Source organism: Mustela erminea, chromosome 17 (assembly GCF_009829155.1).
Source record: "Mustela erminea isolate mMusErm1 chromosome 17, mMusErm1.Pri, whole genome shotgun sequence".
Classification (NCBI taxonomy): Eukaryota; Metazoa; Chordata; class Mammalia; order Carnivora; family Mustelidae; genus Mustela; species Mustela erminea.
Genome location: NC_045630.1, coordinates 6421794 through 6440811, shown reverse-complemented (window position 1 = coordinate 6440811; position 19018 = coordinate 6421794). Strand labels below are relative to the sequence as shown.

Here is a 19018-nt window from a genome sequence, read left to right as displayed (position 1 = left end):
CTGGAGGATTGTGAACTGCCTCCACACCACCGTATAATTAGTCCCCAAAAAGGTGTTCACTCATGTATTTATTAAATATACCTGGTCTTAAATTGCTAAAGTCTTTTCTTTTTCTTTTTCTTTTTCTTTTTTTTGCTTCCATTCAGTAAAGTTCAACTTGTTTTTAATGAGTAACTTCCTCAAATCCTAACAGTCTGAAAGACCCAGTTCTTTGCTATGTGATTGTTTTCTGTATGTCAAACTTTACTTCTAATAATCATAGCAGCTAACATGTGCTTCAGGTATCAGGAATATGTACACAGTATATTGTACAACAGAGTTTGGTACCATTGCTCTTACCTTCGCTAGGTAGGAGGAGACACCCAGGCTTGGGAGGGTCCCTTATCTTCCAGAAATACAGAGCCCGTGATCTTAACTATTTTGTAGTCGTGTTGTTTTCTTTTCATGTAGTAGTAGCATTTTAAAACATAGCCTCTTTAAATAAGTGACTTATTAAAAGATTTTCTGCATTCTAAGGAGCATGCCATAGATGGGGTTATTTTAGGGAAAGAGCAATGCCCGTTGAAACAGCTAAGGTTGAGTGGGTCCTGTCATAGAAGTTGTGAGAAGAAATCATGAATTGGGTGCTAGGTTTGACCAGATGAAGACTGATGCCTTCTTGTAATGTGCAAGTCCTTGATACTGCGATTCATTAAATATTGGGTTCAGAGTGGCTGACCTGTGTAGGTTATAAAATGTTTACAGAGCTCAAGTGAGATAATGTTTGGAAAATGACAAAGTAGACAGTCCACCATGGAAGAATTTTTTTTTTTTTTAATTTCTTTTCGGTGTTCCAGAGTCCATTGTTTATGCACCACATGGAAGAACTTTTATTTGTATTTTTTTTGTTCCTTTACATGTTGAATGCAGATTTTTTTCATAGAAGGTTTTTCTTTAAGATTTTATTTATTTATTTGAAAGAGAGAGTGTAAGCTAGGGGTCGGGGAGAGAGGCAGAGGGAGAAGCAGACTCCCTGCTGAGTCGAGAGCCCGATATGGGGTTCAATCCCAGAACCCCAGGATCATGACCTCAGCCAAAGGCAGGTGCTTAACCAACTGAGCCACCCAGGTGCCCCATTCATAGAGGGTTTTAATCTTCAATTCCATAATACAGAGCAAGGGAGAGCAGTGGTAACAGAATGGGTCTTTTGGAAATTAAGTTCTTTTAGTCTATGCCTAAAATTCACATTTTGTCCTAACTTTTTCTTCTGGTAAGGAAACTTAACGTGAGATAAGATCTCTAGAGCTTACTCTTTTTCCTTAACTCAAATGTTATGCCTGATAATTAGCAAATGCCTATTTCCCCTTCTCCCCAGCCCCTGGAAACTACCATTCCACATTTTGATTCTGGATTTGACTATTTTAGATACTTCATAAAAGTGCAGTCATATAGCATTTGTCTTTCCATGACTGACTTATTTGTGAATTTATTTGTATTTGTCTTTTTTTAATATAATAGCCGATACACAATGTTACATTAGTTTCAGGTGTACAACTTAGTAATTTCACAAGTTTATATATTATGCTATGTTGTTTTATTCTTTGCATAAATACCCAGTAGTGTAATTGCTGTACTGTTTTCCACAATGGCTGCACCAGTTTGTGTTCCCACCAACAGTGCATGAAGGTTCCTTTCTCTTCACATCCTGGCCAATAGCTGTTGCTCGTTGTCTTGATTTTAGCCATTCTAACAGGTGTGAGGTGATATTTCATTGTGGTTTTGATTTGCCTTTCCCAGATGGTTAGTGATGTTAAGCAACTTTTCAAGTGTCTGTTGGCCACGTTCATGTCTTCTTTGGAAAATTCAGGTCCTCTGCCCATTTTTTTTTTTTAAGATTTTTATTTATTTATTTGACAGAGAGAGATCACAAGTAGGCAGAGAGGCAGGCAGAGAGAAGAAGGGAAACAGACTCCCCGCCGAGCAGAGAGCCCGATGCGGGGCCCGATCCCAGGACCCCGGGACCATGACCTGAGCCAAAGGCAGAGGCTTAACCCACTGAGCCACCCGGGCGCCCCATCCTCTGCCCATTTTTTAATGAGATTTTTGTTTTGTTTTGTTTTTCTTGGCATTGACTTGTATGCATTCTTTATACATATATTGGATATTAATCTCTTATAGGATATATTGTTTGTAAATATCTTATGGGATATATTGTTTGTAAATATCTTTCAACAGAGTGCTCCTTGGTTTTTGATGGTTTCCTTTGCTGTGCAAAAGCTTTTTATTTTGATGTGGTCCCGATAATTTGTTTTTGCTTTTGTTTCCCTTGCCTTAGGATATGTATCTAGAAAAATATTGCTATAGCTGAAGACAGAAAAATTACTGCCTGTGATCTCTTCTAGGATTTTTATGATGTCAGGTCTCATGATAGGTCTTTAATCCATTTTTAGTTAGTTTTTGTTTATGGTGTTAGAAAGAGGTCCAGTTTCATTCTTTTGCAGGTAGCTGTCTAGTTTTCCCAGCACCATTTATTGAAAAAAAAACAAACAAACTATCTTTTCCCCACTGTATATTCTTGCCTCCTTTGTCATAGATTAATTAACCTTATAAATGTGGGTTTATTTCTGGCATCTCTATGCTGCTTTGTTGATCTGTGTGTCTACTTTTGTGCCAAGACCACATTCTTCTGATTACTATAGCTTTGTGGTATATCTTGAAATCTAGAATTGTGTTACCTTCAGCTTAGTTCTTTGTCAGAATTGCCTTTGACTATTTAAGGTCTTCTAAGGTTCCATACAAATTTTAGTATTGTTTGTTCTAGTTTTTTAAAAATGCTGTTGGCGGTGCCTCAATAGCTCAGTTGTTAAGCATCTGTCTTTGGCTCAGGTCATGGTCCCAGGGTTCTGGGATCGAGCCCTGGATTGGGCTCCCTGCTCAGCGGGAAGCCTGCTTCTCTCTCTTCCGCTCCCCCTCCTGTGTTCCCTCTCTGTGTATCTTTGTCAAAGAAATAAATTCTTTAAAAAAAGAATGCTGTTGATATTTTGATAGGGATTGCATTGAATCTGTAAATTGCTATTGAGAATACAAATGTTTTGACAGTATTAATTCTTAGAATCCATAAGCATGGAATAGCTTTCCATTTGTGTCCTCTGCAGTTTCTTTTATCAGTGTTTTCTAGTTTTCAGAGTACAGGTCTTTCATCTCTGGTTAAGTTTAACCCTAGGAATTTTAATCTTTTCACAGCAGTTGTAAGTGGTATTGTTTTTTAAAATTCTCTTTTGACAACTACATTGTTAGTGTGTAGAAATGATACCAATTTCTAATTTTGTATCCTGCCACTTTACTAAGTTTGTTTATTACTTCTAGAGCTTTTTGGTGGAATCTTTAGGATTTTATATATATAATATATCATCTGGAAATAGTGACAGCTTAACTTCTTCTTTACAAATATGGATGCCTCTTATCTCTTGTTCTGTCTGTTGTGCCTAGGAATTATGTTGAATAAAAGTGGCAAGGGTAGATATCCTTGTCTTCTTTCTGTCCTTAGGGGAAAAGCTTTCAGTTTTTCCTCCTTGAAGAGGAAATTAGTCATGGGTTTTTCATAGATGGCCTTTATTATGTTGAGGTATGTTCCTTCTAGCCCCATTTAGTTGACAGTTTTTATCATGAATAGATGTTGAGCCTTGTCAAATGCTTTTTCTGCCTCTATTGAAATTAGTATGATTTTTATCTTATGTTCTGTTAATGTGGTGTGTGACATTAACATTCTATTAATGTGGTGTGTGTGGTGTGTGACATTGATGCTATCCTGGCATCCCAGGAATAAATCCCACCTGATCATGATGAATAATTAATGTATAGTTGTATGTGGTTGCTAATGTTTTGTTGAGGATTTTTGCATCTATGTTCATCAGGGTTATTGGCCTGTAGATTTTTTTTGTGATGTCTTTGTGTGGTTTGTTATCATGGTAATCCTGGCCTCATAGAATGGATTTGGAAGTTTTCCTTCCTCTTCAATTTTTTGGATAGTTTGAGGAGAATTGGTATTCTTATTTAAATGTCTGTAAATGTCTGGTAGAATTTACCTGTGAATCCATCCAGTCCAAAAGTCCTGGATTTTTATTCTTTGGTAGTTTTTGATTACCAATTCAGTTTTGTTGCTTGTAAATGGTCTGTTCAGATTTTCTATTTCTTCCTGATTCAGTATTGGAATATTGTATATTTCTAAGAATTTATCCATTTCTTCTAAGTTGTTAGGCTGATTTAACTTAGCCTAATGACCTCAAGGTTCATCCATGTTGTCACACATTGCAGGATTTTCTCTATCTTTTTCTTTCTTTCTTTCTTAAAAGCTGAACAGTATTCTTTTGTATGTATCTACCCAGTTTATTTATCTTTCCCTTGTCAGGGACATTTAGATTGTTTCTACATCTTAACCACTATAAGTAGCATTGCAATTAAAATGAGAGCGCCAGTATCTCTTTGAGATTCTGATTTCAGTTGTTTTAGTTAAATACCTGGAAGTGGGATTACTGGATCTTTTGGTAGTTCCATTTTTATTTTTTAGAGGAATGTCCATACTGTTTTCCGTAATGGCAGCACCATTTTGCATTCTCATCAGCAGTGTACAAGGATTCCAATCTCTAACCACAAACTATCTTAAAAGGAAATTAGGAAAACAATTCCATTTATAACAGGACACACAAAAAGAACAACATACTTAGGAATGAACTTAAATAATGAGGTGGAAGACTTGATATAGAAAACTACAAAATATTGATGAAAAAATTAAGACACAAACCAATGGAAAGACACCCCATGTACATGGATTAAATGACTTTATTTTTATTATTTTTTCAGTGTTCCAAGATTCATTGTTTATGCACCGTACTCAGTGCTCCATGCAATATGAGCCCTTCTTAATACCCACCAGTAGGCTCACCCAGCCCCCCACCCCTCCAAAACCCTCAGTTTATTTCTCAGTGTTCACAGTCTCTCATGGTGTCTCCCCGTCCAATTTCCCCCAACTCACTTCTCCTCCCCTTCTCCCAATGCCCTCCGTGTTCTTCCTTATGCTCCACAAGTAAGTTAAGTGAAAGCCTGTGAAAATTGACTCTCTCTGCTTGACTTATTTTACTCAGCATAGTCTCTTCCTGTTCCATCCATGCTGACACAGAAGTTGGGTATTCACCCTTTCTGATGGAGGCATAATACTCCATTGTGTATATGGACCATATCTTCTTTACCCATTTGCCCATTGAAGTGTATCTTGGTTCTTTCCACAGTTTGGCAAATGTTGCTGTTGCTGCTATGAACATTGGGGTACAGATGGCCCTTCTTTTCACTACATCTCTATCTTTGGGGTAAATACCCAGTAGTGCAATTGCAGCGTCATAGGGAAGTTCTATTTTTAATTTCTTAAGGAATCTCCACATTGTTTTCCAAAGAGGCTGCACCAACTTACATTCCCACCAACAGTGTAAGAGGATTCCCGTTTCTCCACATCCTCTCCAACACTTGTTGTTTACTATCTTGTTGATTTTGGCCATTCTAACTCGTGTAAGGTGATATCTCAATGTGGTTTTGATTTGAATCTCCCTGATGGCTAATGACGATGAACATTTTTTCACTTGCCTGTTAGCCATTTGTATGTCTTCTTCGGAGAAGTGTCTGTTCTATTCTTTATAGATCTTGGATATCAGCCCTTCATCTGTAGTAGGCCATTGGATGTCAGCCATTCATCATTTGAATGACTTTATATTGTTAAAAACCCACATGCTTTTAAAAACCAAAAACTGATTCATGACCTGTACTAACTGCACTAACTCTGGTGTGTCTTAAACATCCAGGTGGGCAAAATGCAGAGAAGCACAACTTTTATTTGTCTTTGAATGTTTGTAGGTCAAAATGGAGATAGTCTGAAACAAAATTATACATGCGGGGCAGGGGAGATCACTCATACTGCCTTCGCTGAAACTGAGTCTTCATAAGTTCCTAGGGTCCTCCTGCTCTTTAAGTACTCAACCCCTGTAAAATCTGGAAGTAATAAATTATTAGCCATATATACTCATTTAAGCAATGGACTACTTGCATTTCAAGTGAAAAAAAAAATTTTGAGCTAAATTTTGTTGTACCAGAAATATTTCTTTTAAGTGTAACTAAAGAATTAGACCATTTCCTGTTCAGTTAATGTATGATAATAATGATAGTTGATGACCAGTTGGTCTGGAAGTTAAGTTATAGGTACCAATATTCTCAAGCACACATGCACAATATACCAAAACACAGTAAATAAAACTCATGTTGTTTTTTTTTTTTTTTTAAAGATTATTTATTTATTTATTTGTCATAGAGAGAGAAGCGAGAGCAAGCACAGGCAGACAGAGTGGCAGGCAGAGGAAGAGGGAGAAGCAGGCTCCCTGCCAAGCAAGGAGCCCGATGTGGGACTCTATCCCAGGATGCTGGGATCATGACCTGAGCCGAAGGCAGGCGCTTAACCAACTGAGCCACCCAGGCGTCCCAACTCATGTTGTATTTTTAACAAAAGTAATGTTCAGAAATAACTGTTATGTATAATCTATGGTTTCTTTCATTCATTTGTTTATTTATTCATTCAATATCCATTAAGCACCTACTACGTAACAGAAAAATTCAGTCTCTCGTGATGATATTAAACAAGACAGACTAAGTCCCTATATTTGAGGAGCTTACTTTTTGGTAGAGAAAAAATAAATATAATGTACAAGAACATTCCAGGTAGAGGCAAGTGCTATAAATTAAAAACAAAAACAAAACAAACCCAGGGTGATATGATTGGGAGGGTTTGGAGGCCAAGTAGTCCAGTAAGGCCTCTCTTCGACCAGAATGGAATACTGGGACAGTAGCAGCAGCCAGTCCAAAGGGAAGAAACCGATTCATGGGAGGAGTAGGAAGAAGGCCAGTGAGGCTGGAGTGACATGAGCAGAAGCAAAGAGGTACCAAGTGGGGTTGGAAAGGCAGAGGCTGTGTATGTAGCACCTTGTAGGACATGGCAGAGGGTTTGCCTCGTATCTGAAATGTGAGGAGACGTGTGCAGAGGTCTGAAGAGCATGATGACGTGGCTCTAGTCTCAAAAGGTCAGTGTGACTGCTGCGCAGAGAGCAGCCTGGGAGTCGAGTTGAGGAAGCGAGAAAGGGTTGATGAGGACCAATGAGAAGGCCGCTGGGACAGGCCAGGTAGGAGAGAATGGCAGCTTCGACCAGGTTGGTGGCACACAGGGAGCAGATAAATTCAGGATGTATTTGGAGGTAAAGTGCACAAGATTTGCTGTTCAATGAAACGTGGGAAGTAAGGGAAGGCGAGGTGCCATGTCGACTCCCGGGTCACGGCGTGAACGTCCTGGATGGTGGCGGCCTTTGCTGCAGAGGCGATGAGTGATGGGTGGGGGCAGCGAGAGGAGCTCCCGGCCGGCCAGGGCCCTTTCCCAGCAGTTGAACTAAAACTAGAGCTGCGTCTGGGACACTTTCCCCACGGGTGGCTGGGACAGCAGGTCCACGATTGTTCACTCGCAGGATTTGGGGCAGGCGCTTCTGTAGCGTGCTGCCCAGGCTCCCCCTGCGCTGAGGTTTTCCTCCTGCCCCTGAGAGCACAGAATGAACCACAAGCTCCCCCTCCCGGTGTGGTCCCCTGTCTCAGAACTCCAGCCAGATGTTTCCTGTCATCTACGCTGACCCACTCAGTTAGCCTGTAAAATATTTATGTCCTGTAAGTTTTTCAGGAGATAGCATGAGAACTTGTTTACATTTCCGTTGTCACCATTCCTATACTTCCTTCCCCACATATGCAAAATTTAGCCAGGAATAAACTCTTCAAGTTTTACCCAAAGAAATTGTGAAAACACCCACACTCTAACTCAGGTGCTTTGACTGGTTCATTTGCTAAAATGTTAGACACCATGTTTTTGCAGGAAGTATTTGTCTGGTTTCCTGACCCCTGTCAGAACCCAAGTAACAGATTAGAGGATGATGGGGTGGTACTGGGGACAAGGACATTGAGACCAGCAAAACCTACTACTGACAGGCAGAAGGCAGAGGCATTAAAAAAAAAAAAATGGCATAAAATGAGAAAAAGTTCAAAATCATTAAGAGTTAGGACCATCTGGCCTCATAGGCATTGCTGTCTTAAAGATGGCACAGTGTCATTCTCAAAAATGACCTTGAATCAACAAGAAAAGATTGTGTTATTTCAGGTATAATTGTGTAAGAATGTCGGGGTATGTGGGAATTATTTTAAAAGATCCTTTTTTCTAATGGTGAAAATAAAATTGAGTTTTGGCACTGAGTGATAAATATGTAATCTGGGAAATAATTGTATGTGAACTTCTCTTTTCTGACACCACTAGATAAATAAAATGCTTATCTTTTGCTACTTTTGGAAATCAAGTTTAATGCAACAGAGCGTGTCTTTGAAATTCATCTTCGTTATAGAGGTCTTGCTGAGCTGAGGTGTGTGGTACAGATAGCCTTTCTCTGTGTGTCTTGCCTGGAGAAGGAAGTAAGCCTCTTTTCCATTTAGGAATATATGGCTTCAGAGCCTTACAAGCTATTGAATTCAAGGCCACTTCCAATGTCCACTGATTTTCATGAACTTGTTATTTTCTATGTGCCCCACTGTGATTTGTGTTAATGATTATTATAAGCATTTTGAACTTACTGTGAGTTGTTTATATTATTAGGAATTTTATTTGATTCTCTAAACTGGTCACAGCATGCCATTAAATCACCAGTACCAACAACAGTAATAGTCTACAAAACTGCCTTCACCAGTTCAGTTAACTGATCCGTTTTCCTACCTTGTAGCTCTTAACCTTCATGCTAGGGCAATTTCCATGTTCATGCCTACATTCAACAAACACTTTAAGAGTTAAAGTCAAAAGTTCTAAGGCACTTAATAATATGAAGTTTATGGACCAGGAATCCCAAAATTTTGTCACTACTCACCTTCCCATGAATGAGATCCCAGAAGGAGAGCAAGATAATGCCAACTGAAATGCCACTTCACTGAAGGTTATGAAAGTGCCCTGAATGCCAACCCAGAGCTCCCCAGTGTATAGCAAGTTGGAGTGTGTGTTTTCAATCTCAGAGGGGTCTTTTTTATCCCACAATTGAAAAATCTTTGCATGTCCTCAAATTGCAACCAGCATTTATAAAGAAAAAACAAAACAAAACACCAGAAAAGGAAGGAGATCAACCACTTGTGTGAATGGCAGGCCCAAGTGTGACAGAAAAGCAGGGTTCACGCACACCTGCCTCAGACCCTGTCACTTCCTGAAGGAGCTCATATTTTATTCAACCTCTACCCAGTGATTTTTTTTAAAATTCTGAAGCAACTCTAGCTGGAAATATTTTAAGTATTTAAAGGCTGAACATGAAGCATGAGTAATGCCAGTGATGACAAAGAAGCCATAGCAAACTTAGTTCGAGTCCTCTCGGTAGCCTGGTGAGAACTGTGACAGTCTGAGTATAATTGGGCCTGTGTGGCAGCTACCAGTCTACAAAAACAGTGACTATCATGGAAGGATGAACAGACAGTTCCTAGATGTTAAGTGGAAGTGGTCTGATGTCAATCAGAAGAGATTAGTTGAGTCTGGTAGAATGCACGGGAGAAGAGTTTGGAGAAGCAGAGTAGAGACTCTGAGGAATGGGCTGGCGCTCCACCAGGCTCTCTGTGACTGACCCATCAGATATGAATTTTTCATATTCAATGATAGGCTCCTATTGCCAGTGGTGATGCCAAAGGTCGAAGATACAAAAGGATGGGCCAGATTATTGCACAAGCACTAATGTTGAAATCTTCTGAGTCATGACTCTTGACAGTGACTGCATAAAGAGCTCTATTCTAGTTGGAGAAATCAGTAAAAATACTCAAATTGTATGTAAATGCAATCCAGGAGCCATCCTTGATTTCTGTCTGTGTTTACATTGGTTTCTCTCCTCATCTCGATAAATGGCACCACCTCGTCCAGTTGCCGGTAACTAGGAGTCATCGTTGACTCTCCTTCCCTCACTGTGCTCCTTGATCCAACCCATCGGCAAGTTTTATTGATTCTAGCCTCAAAATGCATCTTTCACCACAGTGGTACCTTTGTTGTTATCAATAAATCTGCACAGACCCATCATGGTCTCCTGGAGGCCACAGTTTACACTAGGGTTCACTTTTGGTGTTGAACATTCTGTGGCTTTAAACAAATGTTATAATGACACGTATCCACCATTATAGTATCATGCGGAGTAGTTTCACTGCCCTAAAAATTTTCTGTGCTTTGCCTAAATCATCTATCCCTCTCTCTCACCCCTGGAAACGACTGATCTTTTTACTGTCTCCATAGTTTTGCCTTTGCCAGAATGTTTATAATTGGAATCCTACAGTGTAGCCTTTTCAGACTGGCTTCTTGCACTTCACAATATGCATTTACGATCCCTCCATGTCTTTTCATGGTTTAATTGCTTATTTCTTTTCAGCTCCAAACACCGTTCCGTTGTGTTGCATGCCACACCTCGTTTATTCCTTCACCTACTGCCTATGTCAGGTTTCGGCAATGTTGAATAAAGCTGCAGTGAAGATCCGTGTGCAGGTTTTTTTGAGGACATACTTTCTGAGCTCTTCTGGATAAATACCAGGGAGCACAATTGTTGGATCAGGTGGAAAAGAAGGGTTAGTTCTGTAAGAAACTGCAAAATAGCTTCCAGAATGGCTGGTTTTGTGCTGGTCTCAGCCTGTCAATAACCAGTGTTGTGGTTAGATCGACCCATGGTTCTTATTGTTCCTGCAAGTTGCCCCTCCACAACAGCTATCAGGAGACTTAAATAAAGGTTTACCACTTATAGAACCTGTTAATTACATAGCACATATGGGGCCACCTAATGAGGTTGAGGGGAGAGGGGAAAACACAGGCCTGGGGTACTGCTTTTACTAGGGTCCAGGTGAGGGCCCAAGGCTTCATAGGTGCACTCTTTACTGGTGAATTTGAAACATAAGAGCAGGGATTTAAAGCAGTGAAAGAGGAAGAGCAAAAAATAAAACAAAAACAAGTAGCCAAGATGATCCATTGTTGAGATCAACCAAGCTCTCTAAAACAAAGAAAGCATAGGTGGGAGGCAGCCTGGCTCTTTATCCAGTGGTGTAGCTAAAGAGGCATTGCTTTGAGATAGCAGTCTTTGAAATGAGTACCTCTTTGAACAGGTTGGTTGCTAGTTCACCAAAGACTCAATCAGGCATTTACGTTACAAAAAAAGAAAGAAAAAACCTATTAGGGTCTCCACTACAAGGCTATATCAATTTGCATTCCCACCAGCAAGGAATGAGAGCTCTGGCCCTGGTGCATCTGATGTTGTCAGGACTCTGGATCCTGGCTCTTGTAGTAAGTGTGTAGTGGTATTTAAATTTTGCTTTAGTTTGCAATTCCCTAATGACACAAGATGTGTACCATCTTTTCATACACTCGTTTGCCATGTGTGTATCTTCTTCAGTGAGGTGTCTGTTCAGACAGTTTGCCCATTTTTTAATTGGGTTGCTCATTTTATCATTGTTGAGTTTTTAGAGTTCTTTGTATAGTCATATGCTTGTCTTCATTGGACATACCCCTTGCAAATGTTGTTTCCCAGTCTGGCTTATCTTTCATGGAACATAAGTTTTTCGTTTTAGTGAAGTCTGGCTTACCAGTGATTTCTCACATGGACTGTGCTTTTGTTGTTGAATATAAAAAATGACCACCAAACTCAGGCCACCTAGATTTTCACCTATGCTTATCTTCTAGGGAGGTTACAGGCTAGCATTTCACATGTAGGTCTGTGATCTGTCTGGAGTTAATTTTTGTTAATTTTTATTTAAAAATACAAATCATATCAAGTCACTTCCCTTATGACCTCCACTTCTCTGTAGGCTTACCTTACCGTTACCGTGGTAGACTTCCTTTAGCTCATTACCCTGAGCTGCAGTTTCTACCTGACCACTGTCCACAGCATCAAGTCATCGTGGTATATTTCCCTCCCCTCTGCTGCTGGAGCCTTTACTCTCTCGGTGGACTCCCAGAATTTGTTCACAGCCTACACCGAAGTGGAACTAGATAATCCAGAACCTGTGTCGCACAAATAAGACTGAGTAGTAATCAAGCGAGTAAATATTATAGAGGAGATTGAATGGAAGGGATTCCAGAGTAGTTACCCTAAACAACCTCCTGCACATACAGCATCTAGTAAGCCCTGCTGACCCAAAACCAAAATAAAAGCTTCAATTCGATGTTTAAAAAAAATATCCTAAAGTAGAACACTCTAGAACCTGTAATCATTTTATGTAAGAGTGAGGAATCGTTTTCACTGTGGTACAATACATGACGAATTGAACTTTTAAAAATTGTTCTGTGTTACAAAATGGCAAATCTTCCCCAGTAACTGAATCACATTTGAGCCAATAACTATTCAAAATATTTCAATTCAATATTCAAAACCTCACTTTTTCCCAGAATCGTATCTTTTTTCCTAATTTCCAGGACTATGGATCTCTCTTATCAGTTCTGTTTGCCACCTCATTCTTAAATCTCCATTCATCTGTCATTGAGGACATGGTTTTGCCCAATTTCACTTCAGGTACTGGGACTGAATTAAAGAAAGTGGTTTTCCGTGATTGTCTCTTCACGCTGCTCTTCACTGAAGAGTCCTTAAGTCTTCCTTGTTATCCTGACAACATTGTGCCTTCTGCCACAACTAATAATGGCATTTTGCCATGACAGGAACTGAGTGGTACTCAGATTCTTTTAAGTAAAATCAGTGATGAAACCAAAATTTCAGCTCTGCTTTGTAACTCATTAAGACACTGACATGAATGCTATGGCAGTAATATTTCTCAATAATGTGATCCTTTTGCTACTTCAGGAATGGATTCCAAGGCATTAAATTCTACTTTTTAATAAGTAATGTTGCAGTACTGTCACAGCATAGCTGAATTCTGTTGAATAAATATACCTTTGGATCGCTCAAAATAAGTTATGATTATTTTCCAGGCCAGTGTAAATATTACTTCATTATTATTCCTTAAATTGAATGATAATGTGAACTTTGTATTATACCTGGCCAGCAGTACATATTTGAACATTCCTAATGGAGTGCTTACTCGGTAGTGATTGTGTTATTTATATCTCATTGGGAAGCTGTGTTTAGTAGTGCATAAAACCAAGTTAGGCATCACATTTTGTGTGAATCTGGTGCCAGCTAGTGGTACAAGTTATATATGCCTTAAAAGGATGACTGCCTTTTTAAAATAACCAAAGACCACATGCTCTTATAGGGATCGAATTTGCTCAAATACTAAAAATATAAATATTTATCTGCCATGTTGGTGAGAACCAAGAGGATGGCCGTAATAAGGGGTGTTTGAGACGTTCTGTTGCGTCACGCCCACGCCAGCTTCTCTCCAGTCCTGCGCTCCCACACTGAGCTCATTCGCATTTTAGTATCCTTCTTACATCAGATGATACATCCGTCCTTGTATTTCACCATTTATCACAAAGTCTGACAACTAGATGCAGAAATAAATATTTTTCAATAAGTCATAAATGGTCTCTTCTTCTCCAGCCCATGGTAGGACGGGCCTTCCCTTTCCTCCAAATCACATCCTCCTTATTCCCCCTCTTAACACAGAGAAGAAGATCCCTGTGGTCTGTCTTGGCCCACTCAGCCCTTGACGAATCGGTAAGAGCTTAAAGAATTTCAGTGCTTCACCTCCCTCGTGGACGGAGGCTTGCAGGTGGAAGGTTGCACGGAAATGGAAATCTCAAAGGAAATGGAGACACTTTAATACTGCTTTGATATTTTCAAAACATGACTTTGCTACATCTCGATCAATGATTGTGAATCCTGGCTCCATAAGAGAATCACGGGGGTCTTTTAAAAAATACTCAGGCCATAACCAGCCATAGAAAAACCGAATTGGAATATCAGATCATCATCAGTCTGATGCTGGGGTAGCTAAAGTGAGAGGCTCTGTGTCAGTCAATCCAGCCCACCCACGCGGGTGCCCTTCCTCCCACACGGCCAAGCAGACCATGGTGCTAAACCAGCTCTGTCCATCTAGATACGCAACCAAATTTGTCATTTATTTAAGATTTTAGTACAGAGAGTGTGTGTGTGTGTGTGTGTGTGTATGTATTTCTGTGTTTGTGGTATATATAGTTCGTATGCAACATACATAAGGAGAAAAATCAGGAGAAAAGGCTTTCCTTGCCTACTTCCCTATCCCGTACACTATTATAGTGGAGTTCTGTCCCAGTGGCTGTGCTGTCAGGACAGTGTGACTTAGGAACATGCCCCACGTCCTCATTATAACAGAGTCCGTGCCCTTGCCTGCCATGAGGGTAGAGAACGGCTTACTTCTGGACTCACACCAGCGCTGCCTTTTTACCCCTCCCCATCCCACAACATCCCAAGGATGAAGAAATCTTTCTCCACATGCACAGTTTCTCTGGAGTCACTTTCAAGTGTATCTGACGTTTTCATGATCTTGCCGTCTGTGGGGGAAATAGAGAAACTGAGCAGAGCTGTACAACATAATACCTTTGACTAGTACCAGAGATCCCCCCAGCCGGTGCCAGGACTTGAAAGCCGGAGAAACACAGTCTCTATATAACCACTCACTTCCGGTCACGTCTAGAGACCAAGTGATATCTGAGGACCTTTCTAGATAGAGGGTCTCCTGTATTCCTGACCCTCCTTTCTTCTTTTTCCTGATTTGTGTCTCTCCCTCCCTCTCCCTCCTCCCTGCTCTTTCTCCTCCCCGGCTCACCCCTCCCCGCCCTCTTCCAACTCCTTCCCCTCCTCCTGCAAACACAAAGGAAGCTTTACCGCTCTCTCTTTCTGTGCAACAGAACAAGAAATCCGGCAAAATGATCCTCTTGAGGTCGTCAGAGAACCAGTAGCAGGCTGCCCACACTCCCATTCTATTATTATTAATTATTATTAATACTGTTAATTATTATTAACTGTTAACTAATTATAATGTTATTAATTGATATTATTAATATTAATCTATATTACTAATATTTCTAGTACCCTGATTTCACAAATCGTTGTAAAAAAATATTCATTCTGGGATTTGAGTTAGGTCAACGGATGGTAAGTTTCCCAACTTGGGAAGCAAAGAGCCTTTCATTAACAGTGCCACCTCACACAGAGGGGCATCTGAGCAGGGCTGTGTGGGTACCAGCTGGGCTATCATCCACTTAATCTTTGGACACCTTTGCTCTGAGTCTGTTGACTTAGCAACTACTAATGTCAACACCCACTTTCATGGGCGAAGCCCATGCATTTCTTTTGTTTCTGGATGTTATTCGAGAATGTTATCTGAAGTCCTTTTTTGCAAGGAGTGAGAGTATAGTGAATTTTCTTAATGGGTCTGCGGAAAGACTTACCAGGGACGTGGACGGCAAGTTGTTAACGCACGGATGAAAAACCTCACTCTCAAAGATTCCTTGGTCTCTCTGTTTTTCCATTTCCAGCCCGGATGTGTAAATACCACTGAAGTGGACATCAAGAAGTCATCCAGAATGAGAAACCCACACAAAACACGGAAGGTAATACTCACATCGGCTGAGCTGATCTTGGTGTGGGTTGTACTGTTTGGAGGACATCAGTCATGAAAACCTTTTGCCCACTTCATGGAGTATCTCTAGCATCTTCCTTGCTTTTCCTTGTTCCTTGGTTAGAAGAAAATCTGGGAACTCAAGCCCTGGTCTTTTGCCCGTCCGTCTGTCCTGAGGAAGTTTCCCATCATGGTTCTCCAGCAGACGCAGGTCGCTGTGATGGGGGCAAAGATGCTGAGGGCGCATCTTCTCTCCGTTGGAGGGAAGGACCATCAGCAGAGAAAGGCTTCTCTTTCGGAGCCCAGAGGATGAGGAAACGCAGACGGAGATTATCTGAGAAAAAGTGGTATGGATGAGAGAAGGGTATTTTTAGAGAAAATTATGAGCAGAGAAGGGCCATGATAAAGACATATAACTATAGGGTTTGTACGAGGATCCCCTTTTAACACTGGAATTTTGTAACACAACCATAAGATATTTGTTGAATGTCCTTTTGGTGTGTGTTATGTGAGAGGACACAAAACAAACAAACAAAAAGCTATCCTAAATTCAGTGGCATTTTAAATAATCTCTTGAAAATACATAGCAGTAGTAACTCCCTATTTTTTAAAGTAACACATACACACAGAAAGCATTTTTATTCATTCCATGAAAAGTAAGAATTTCTGGGCTGAGGATGCAGAGCAGAGTTGGTACCACTGGATTAAAGCATTCCACAAAGCTCAAGACCTTCCTTTTTGTGGCTTTTTCCTTATATAGCGTTAGGGTTTTCCAGTAGGCACGAAAACTTTTTTTTTTTTTTTTTTGTAGTCTTATTTCTTGTTGTCTTTTTCCTTGCATCCCTAGAAATATAAACATCAGTTTCAGAGGCCCCCATATGATCCAAGTAACTTTGCTTTCTTTTAAGTCAGTTTACCTTGATGTCAGGATAAAAAAGCCACAGGAAAAGTGCCACTAAACCCACTCAGGTGTGGCGCTCCAAAGCTTTTCCCCTAGGAGCTCTCAGAGAGAAAGAGGCAAAGCCAGACCAAACCAGGCGCGTCGGCCCTGCTCTCCTGTGGCTGGCCATGTGTAGTTCCATGCTCTGTGCACAGCACGGCCCCAGCGCAGTGGGGACTGGTTTTGTGCTGAGGAACAGCATTCAGAGCTGTAACCATCTCCAAAAAGCACCCTTAGCCCCCCAAACTGCTTCCGAATTTTGAAGAATTACTTCTCATAATACCTTACTTCTGCCAAGCTTTCCCAACAGACACCACGTGAGATGGGCTCTGACTTGGAAGAGAAAGCATGTGGATGACAGATAGGACTTAACGATAATCAAGCCGCCATTTCCACCGTGTTCTTAATGGTACATGGTACGGATGTCTTACCAGGGCTACACACGGCATCGTGCTTTTTGAGAACTTGAAAAGCTTTAGTTGGCAATGGTGGGCTCACAACCATCAGCCCTCACTTAATGATGGGAAACCATCAGGCCTAGCAAGGTGGAATTCTGCTGAGACGGACTCGCTGGGCTCTGTCTCAGTTGTGGTCTGATTTCCTATGAATCAATAATGGTAGAACTGCAGGCCCAGATAAAAAAATCCTGAAGAATGCTACAGCAAGTAGTGTGTATTCCCTTGTCTTCAACAATTGGAGGATGCTGATTTTTTTTTTTAACTTTTGGAGATAAATGTATAGTTTCTCAGAGTCAGAAGTGTTGAATTTGCTAGAATCTTCTCAAATCATGTTATTTTACATAGAAGGTCATGGGACTCTAAGTCCCATACTGGCTTGTCTTGTAGAATTAGGACCACTGCTCCATTAACTCCTACTTGCTTAATTACTGGAATGACCCATCCCATCGGATGTGACAAGGCTCTATGTTATGCCAAGTGTGTATGGTTCTCAGATACTCGATGGTAAGGGGGACAGGCATGACTGTGCTCCCACAGCTCATGGCCTCATGGGAGTGGGCACACTGAACAAGCAGACAAATGTCTCTACACCTGTAACCCTGCCATTGTGTTAAGTGGCATCTATTAGTCTGCTCAAGCGACCAGAACGAAATGCCACAACTTTGGTGGCTTACATAACGGGAATTTATTCACTCACAGTTCTGGAGACTAGAAGTCCTGGATCAAGTTGGGTTTTTGGTGAGAGCTCTCTTCCTGGCTTGTGGACAGCTGCCTTCTTGCAGCCTGTGTCCTCACGTGGCAGAGACGGCTCTGGCGTCTGTCCCTCTTGTAAGGACACCAGCTCCATAGGATTAGGGCCCTCCTACCCAATGACCTCCTTTAACCTTGACTCTCTCCTTATAGAGTCCATATCCATATACAGTCACAGTGGAGAGTAGGATTCCAACATGAGTTTCAGGGGGATGCAACTCAGCCCATAGCATGTCACCACAGGAATTTGAATGATTTGGGATTCTAAGTCACCACACCATTTTATTACCAAAAAGTCCATGGCAGACAACAAACTGTCTCGCCATCCCCTGAAGTCTCCACAGTTCTGTTCTTGTGGAGTGGGCAGTTCTGTGGGCTTGCAAGCCTTAGCCAGAAATGGCAGAGGCCAGCCTGTCCTTGAAAACCGTCTTTGCCCTCCACAGTGAATCAGACTGTCCTTTGCTCATTCTCCTCGTGGTGCGACCACGCTCTGTCTCAAACTTCTGCTGGTGAGGTGCAGCTCCTGGATCTTCACTCAGTTGTGCCAGCAGATGCTCGCCTTAGCGAGAGAGCCGCTGTTCATTTCTTTGGCAGTCAGCCGGAATAATGTTTCTCGTGATTATATATCATCCCAAGAATAAGGGACCCAGGAACTCCCTAAGGCAATAATCCAGCCTATGTACCTAAAGAAAACCGGGGATTGGAATGCTATATTTAATTGTTGAATTTCAAATATGTTTATCAAATGTGAAAAGAAGGCTTCGAAGTACATCTGATTTGAGATATTTTTAAGTATTTAGGATCTGTCAGTTTTTTAAATCTGTCTTTACTAAAATACAAAAAGTAGGCGGAATATATTTCCTGACGTCTCTATGAAGGAATGATAATGTAGCATCGCCAGAGAGAAATCAGCCTAATCTAGGCAAACTGTTAAGGGCCGCCGTGTGCCGGATTTCCTTCAATCTCTTTCTAAAACTTTAATTATAATAGGTCAAGCAGGCGGTGTGTCATTCGGGGTTCCCCAGAGGGGGCAGGAGGGAAAGACAGAGACAGACAGAGGGAGAGAGAGAGATTTATTTGAAGAAATTGTCTCATGCAGTTGTAGAGGTTTGCCAAGCCCAAACCTGATGAGGTCGGCCAGGCTAGGGTCCCAGGGAAGCATTGCTGTCCGCTGACAAAATTCCCTCTGGCCTGGAGGGAGTCTTTGTGTTGTGTCCAAGCTTTCACCTGATTGAATGAGGCCCACCCACATTATGGAGGGTTATTGGCTGTATTCAGAGTC

The 19018-nt window shown here is 41.1% G+C and overlaps 1 protein-coding gene across 4 annotated transcripts in view; it reads left to right on the top strand.

Annotated features, from left to right (window-relative positions):
* The window catches only part of RGS7 (regulator of G protein signaling 7), a 494238-nt gene that overhangs the window by 443259 nt on the left and 31961 nt on the right, over nucleotides 1-19018 (top strand). For all 4 annotated transcript variants that reach the window (XM_032318237.1, XM_032318238.1, XM_032318235.1 and 1 more), the window contains one exon: nucleotides 15506-15580. In XM_032318237.1, the coding sequence (XP_032174128.1) occupies nucleotides 15506-15580 (75 nt within the window). The remainder of the gene's footprint in view (nucleotides 1-15505; nucleotides 15581-19018) is intronic.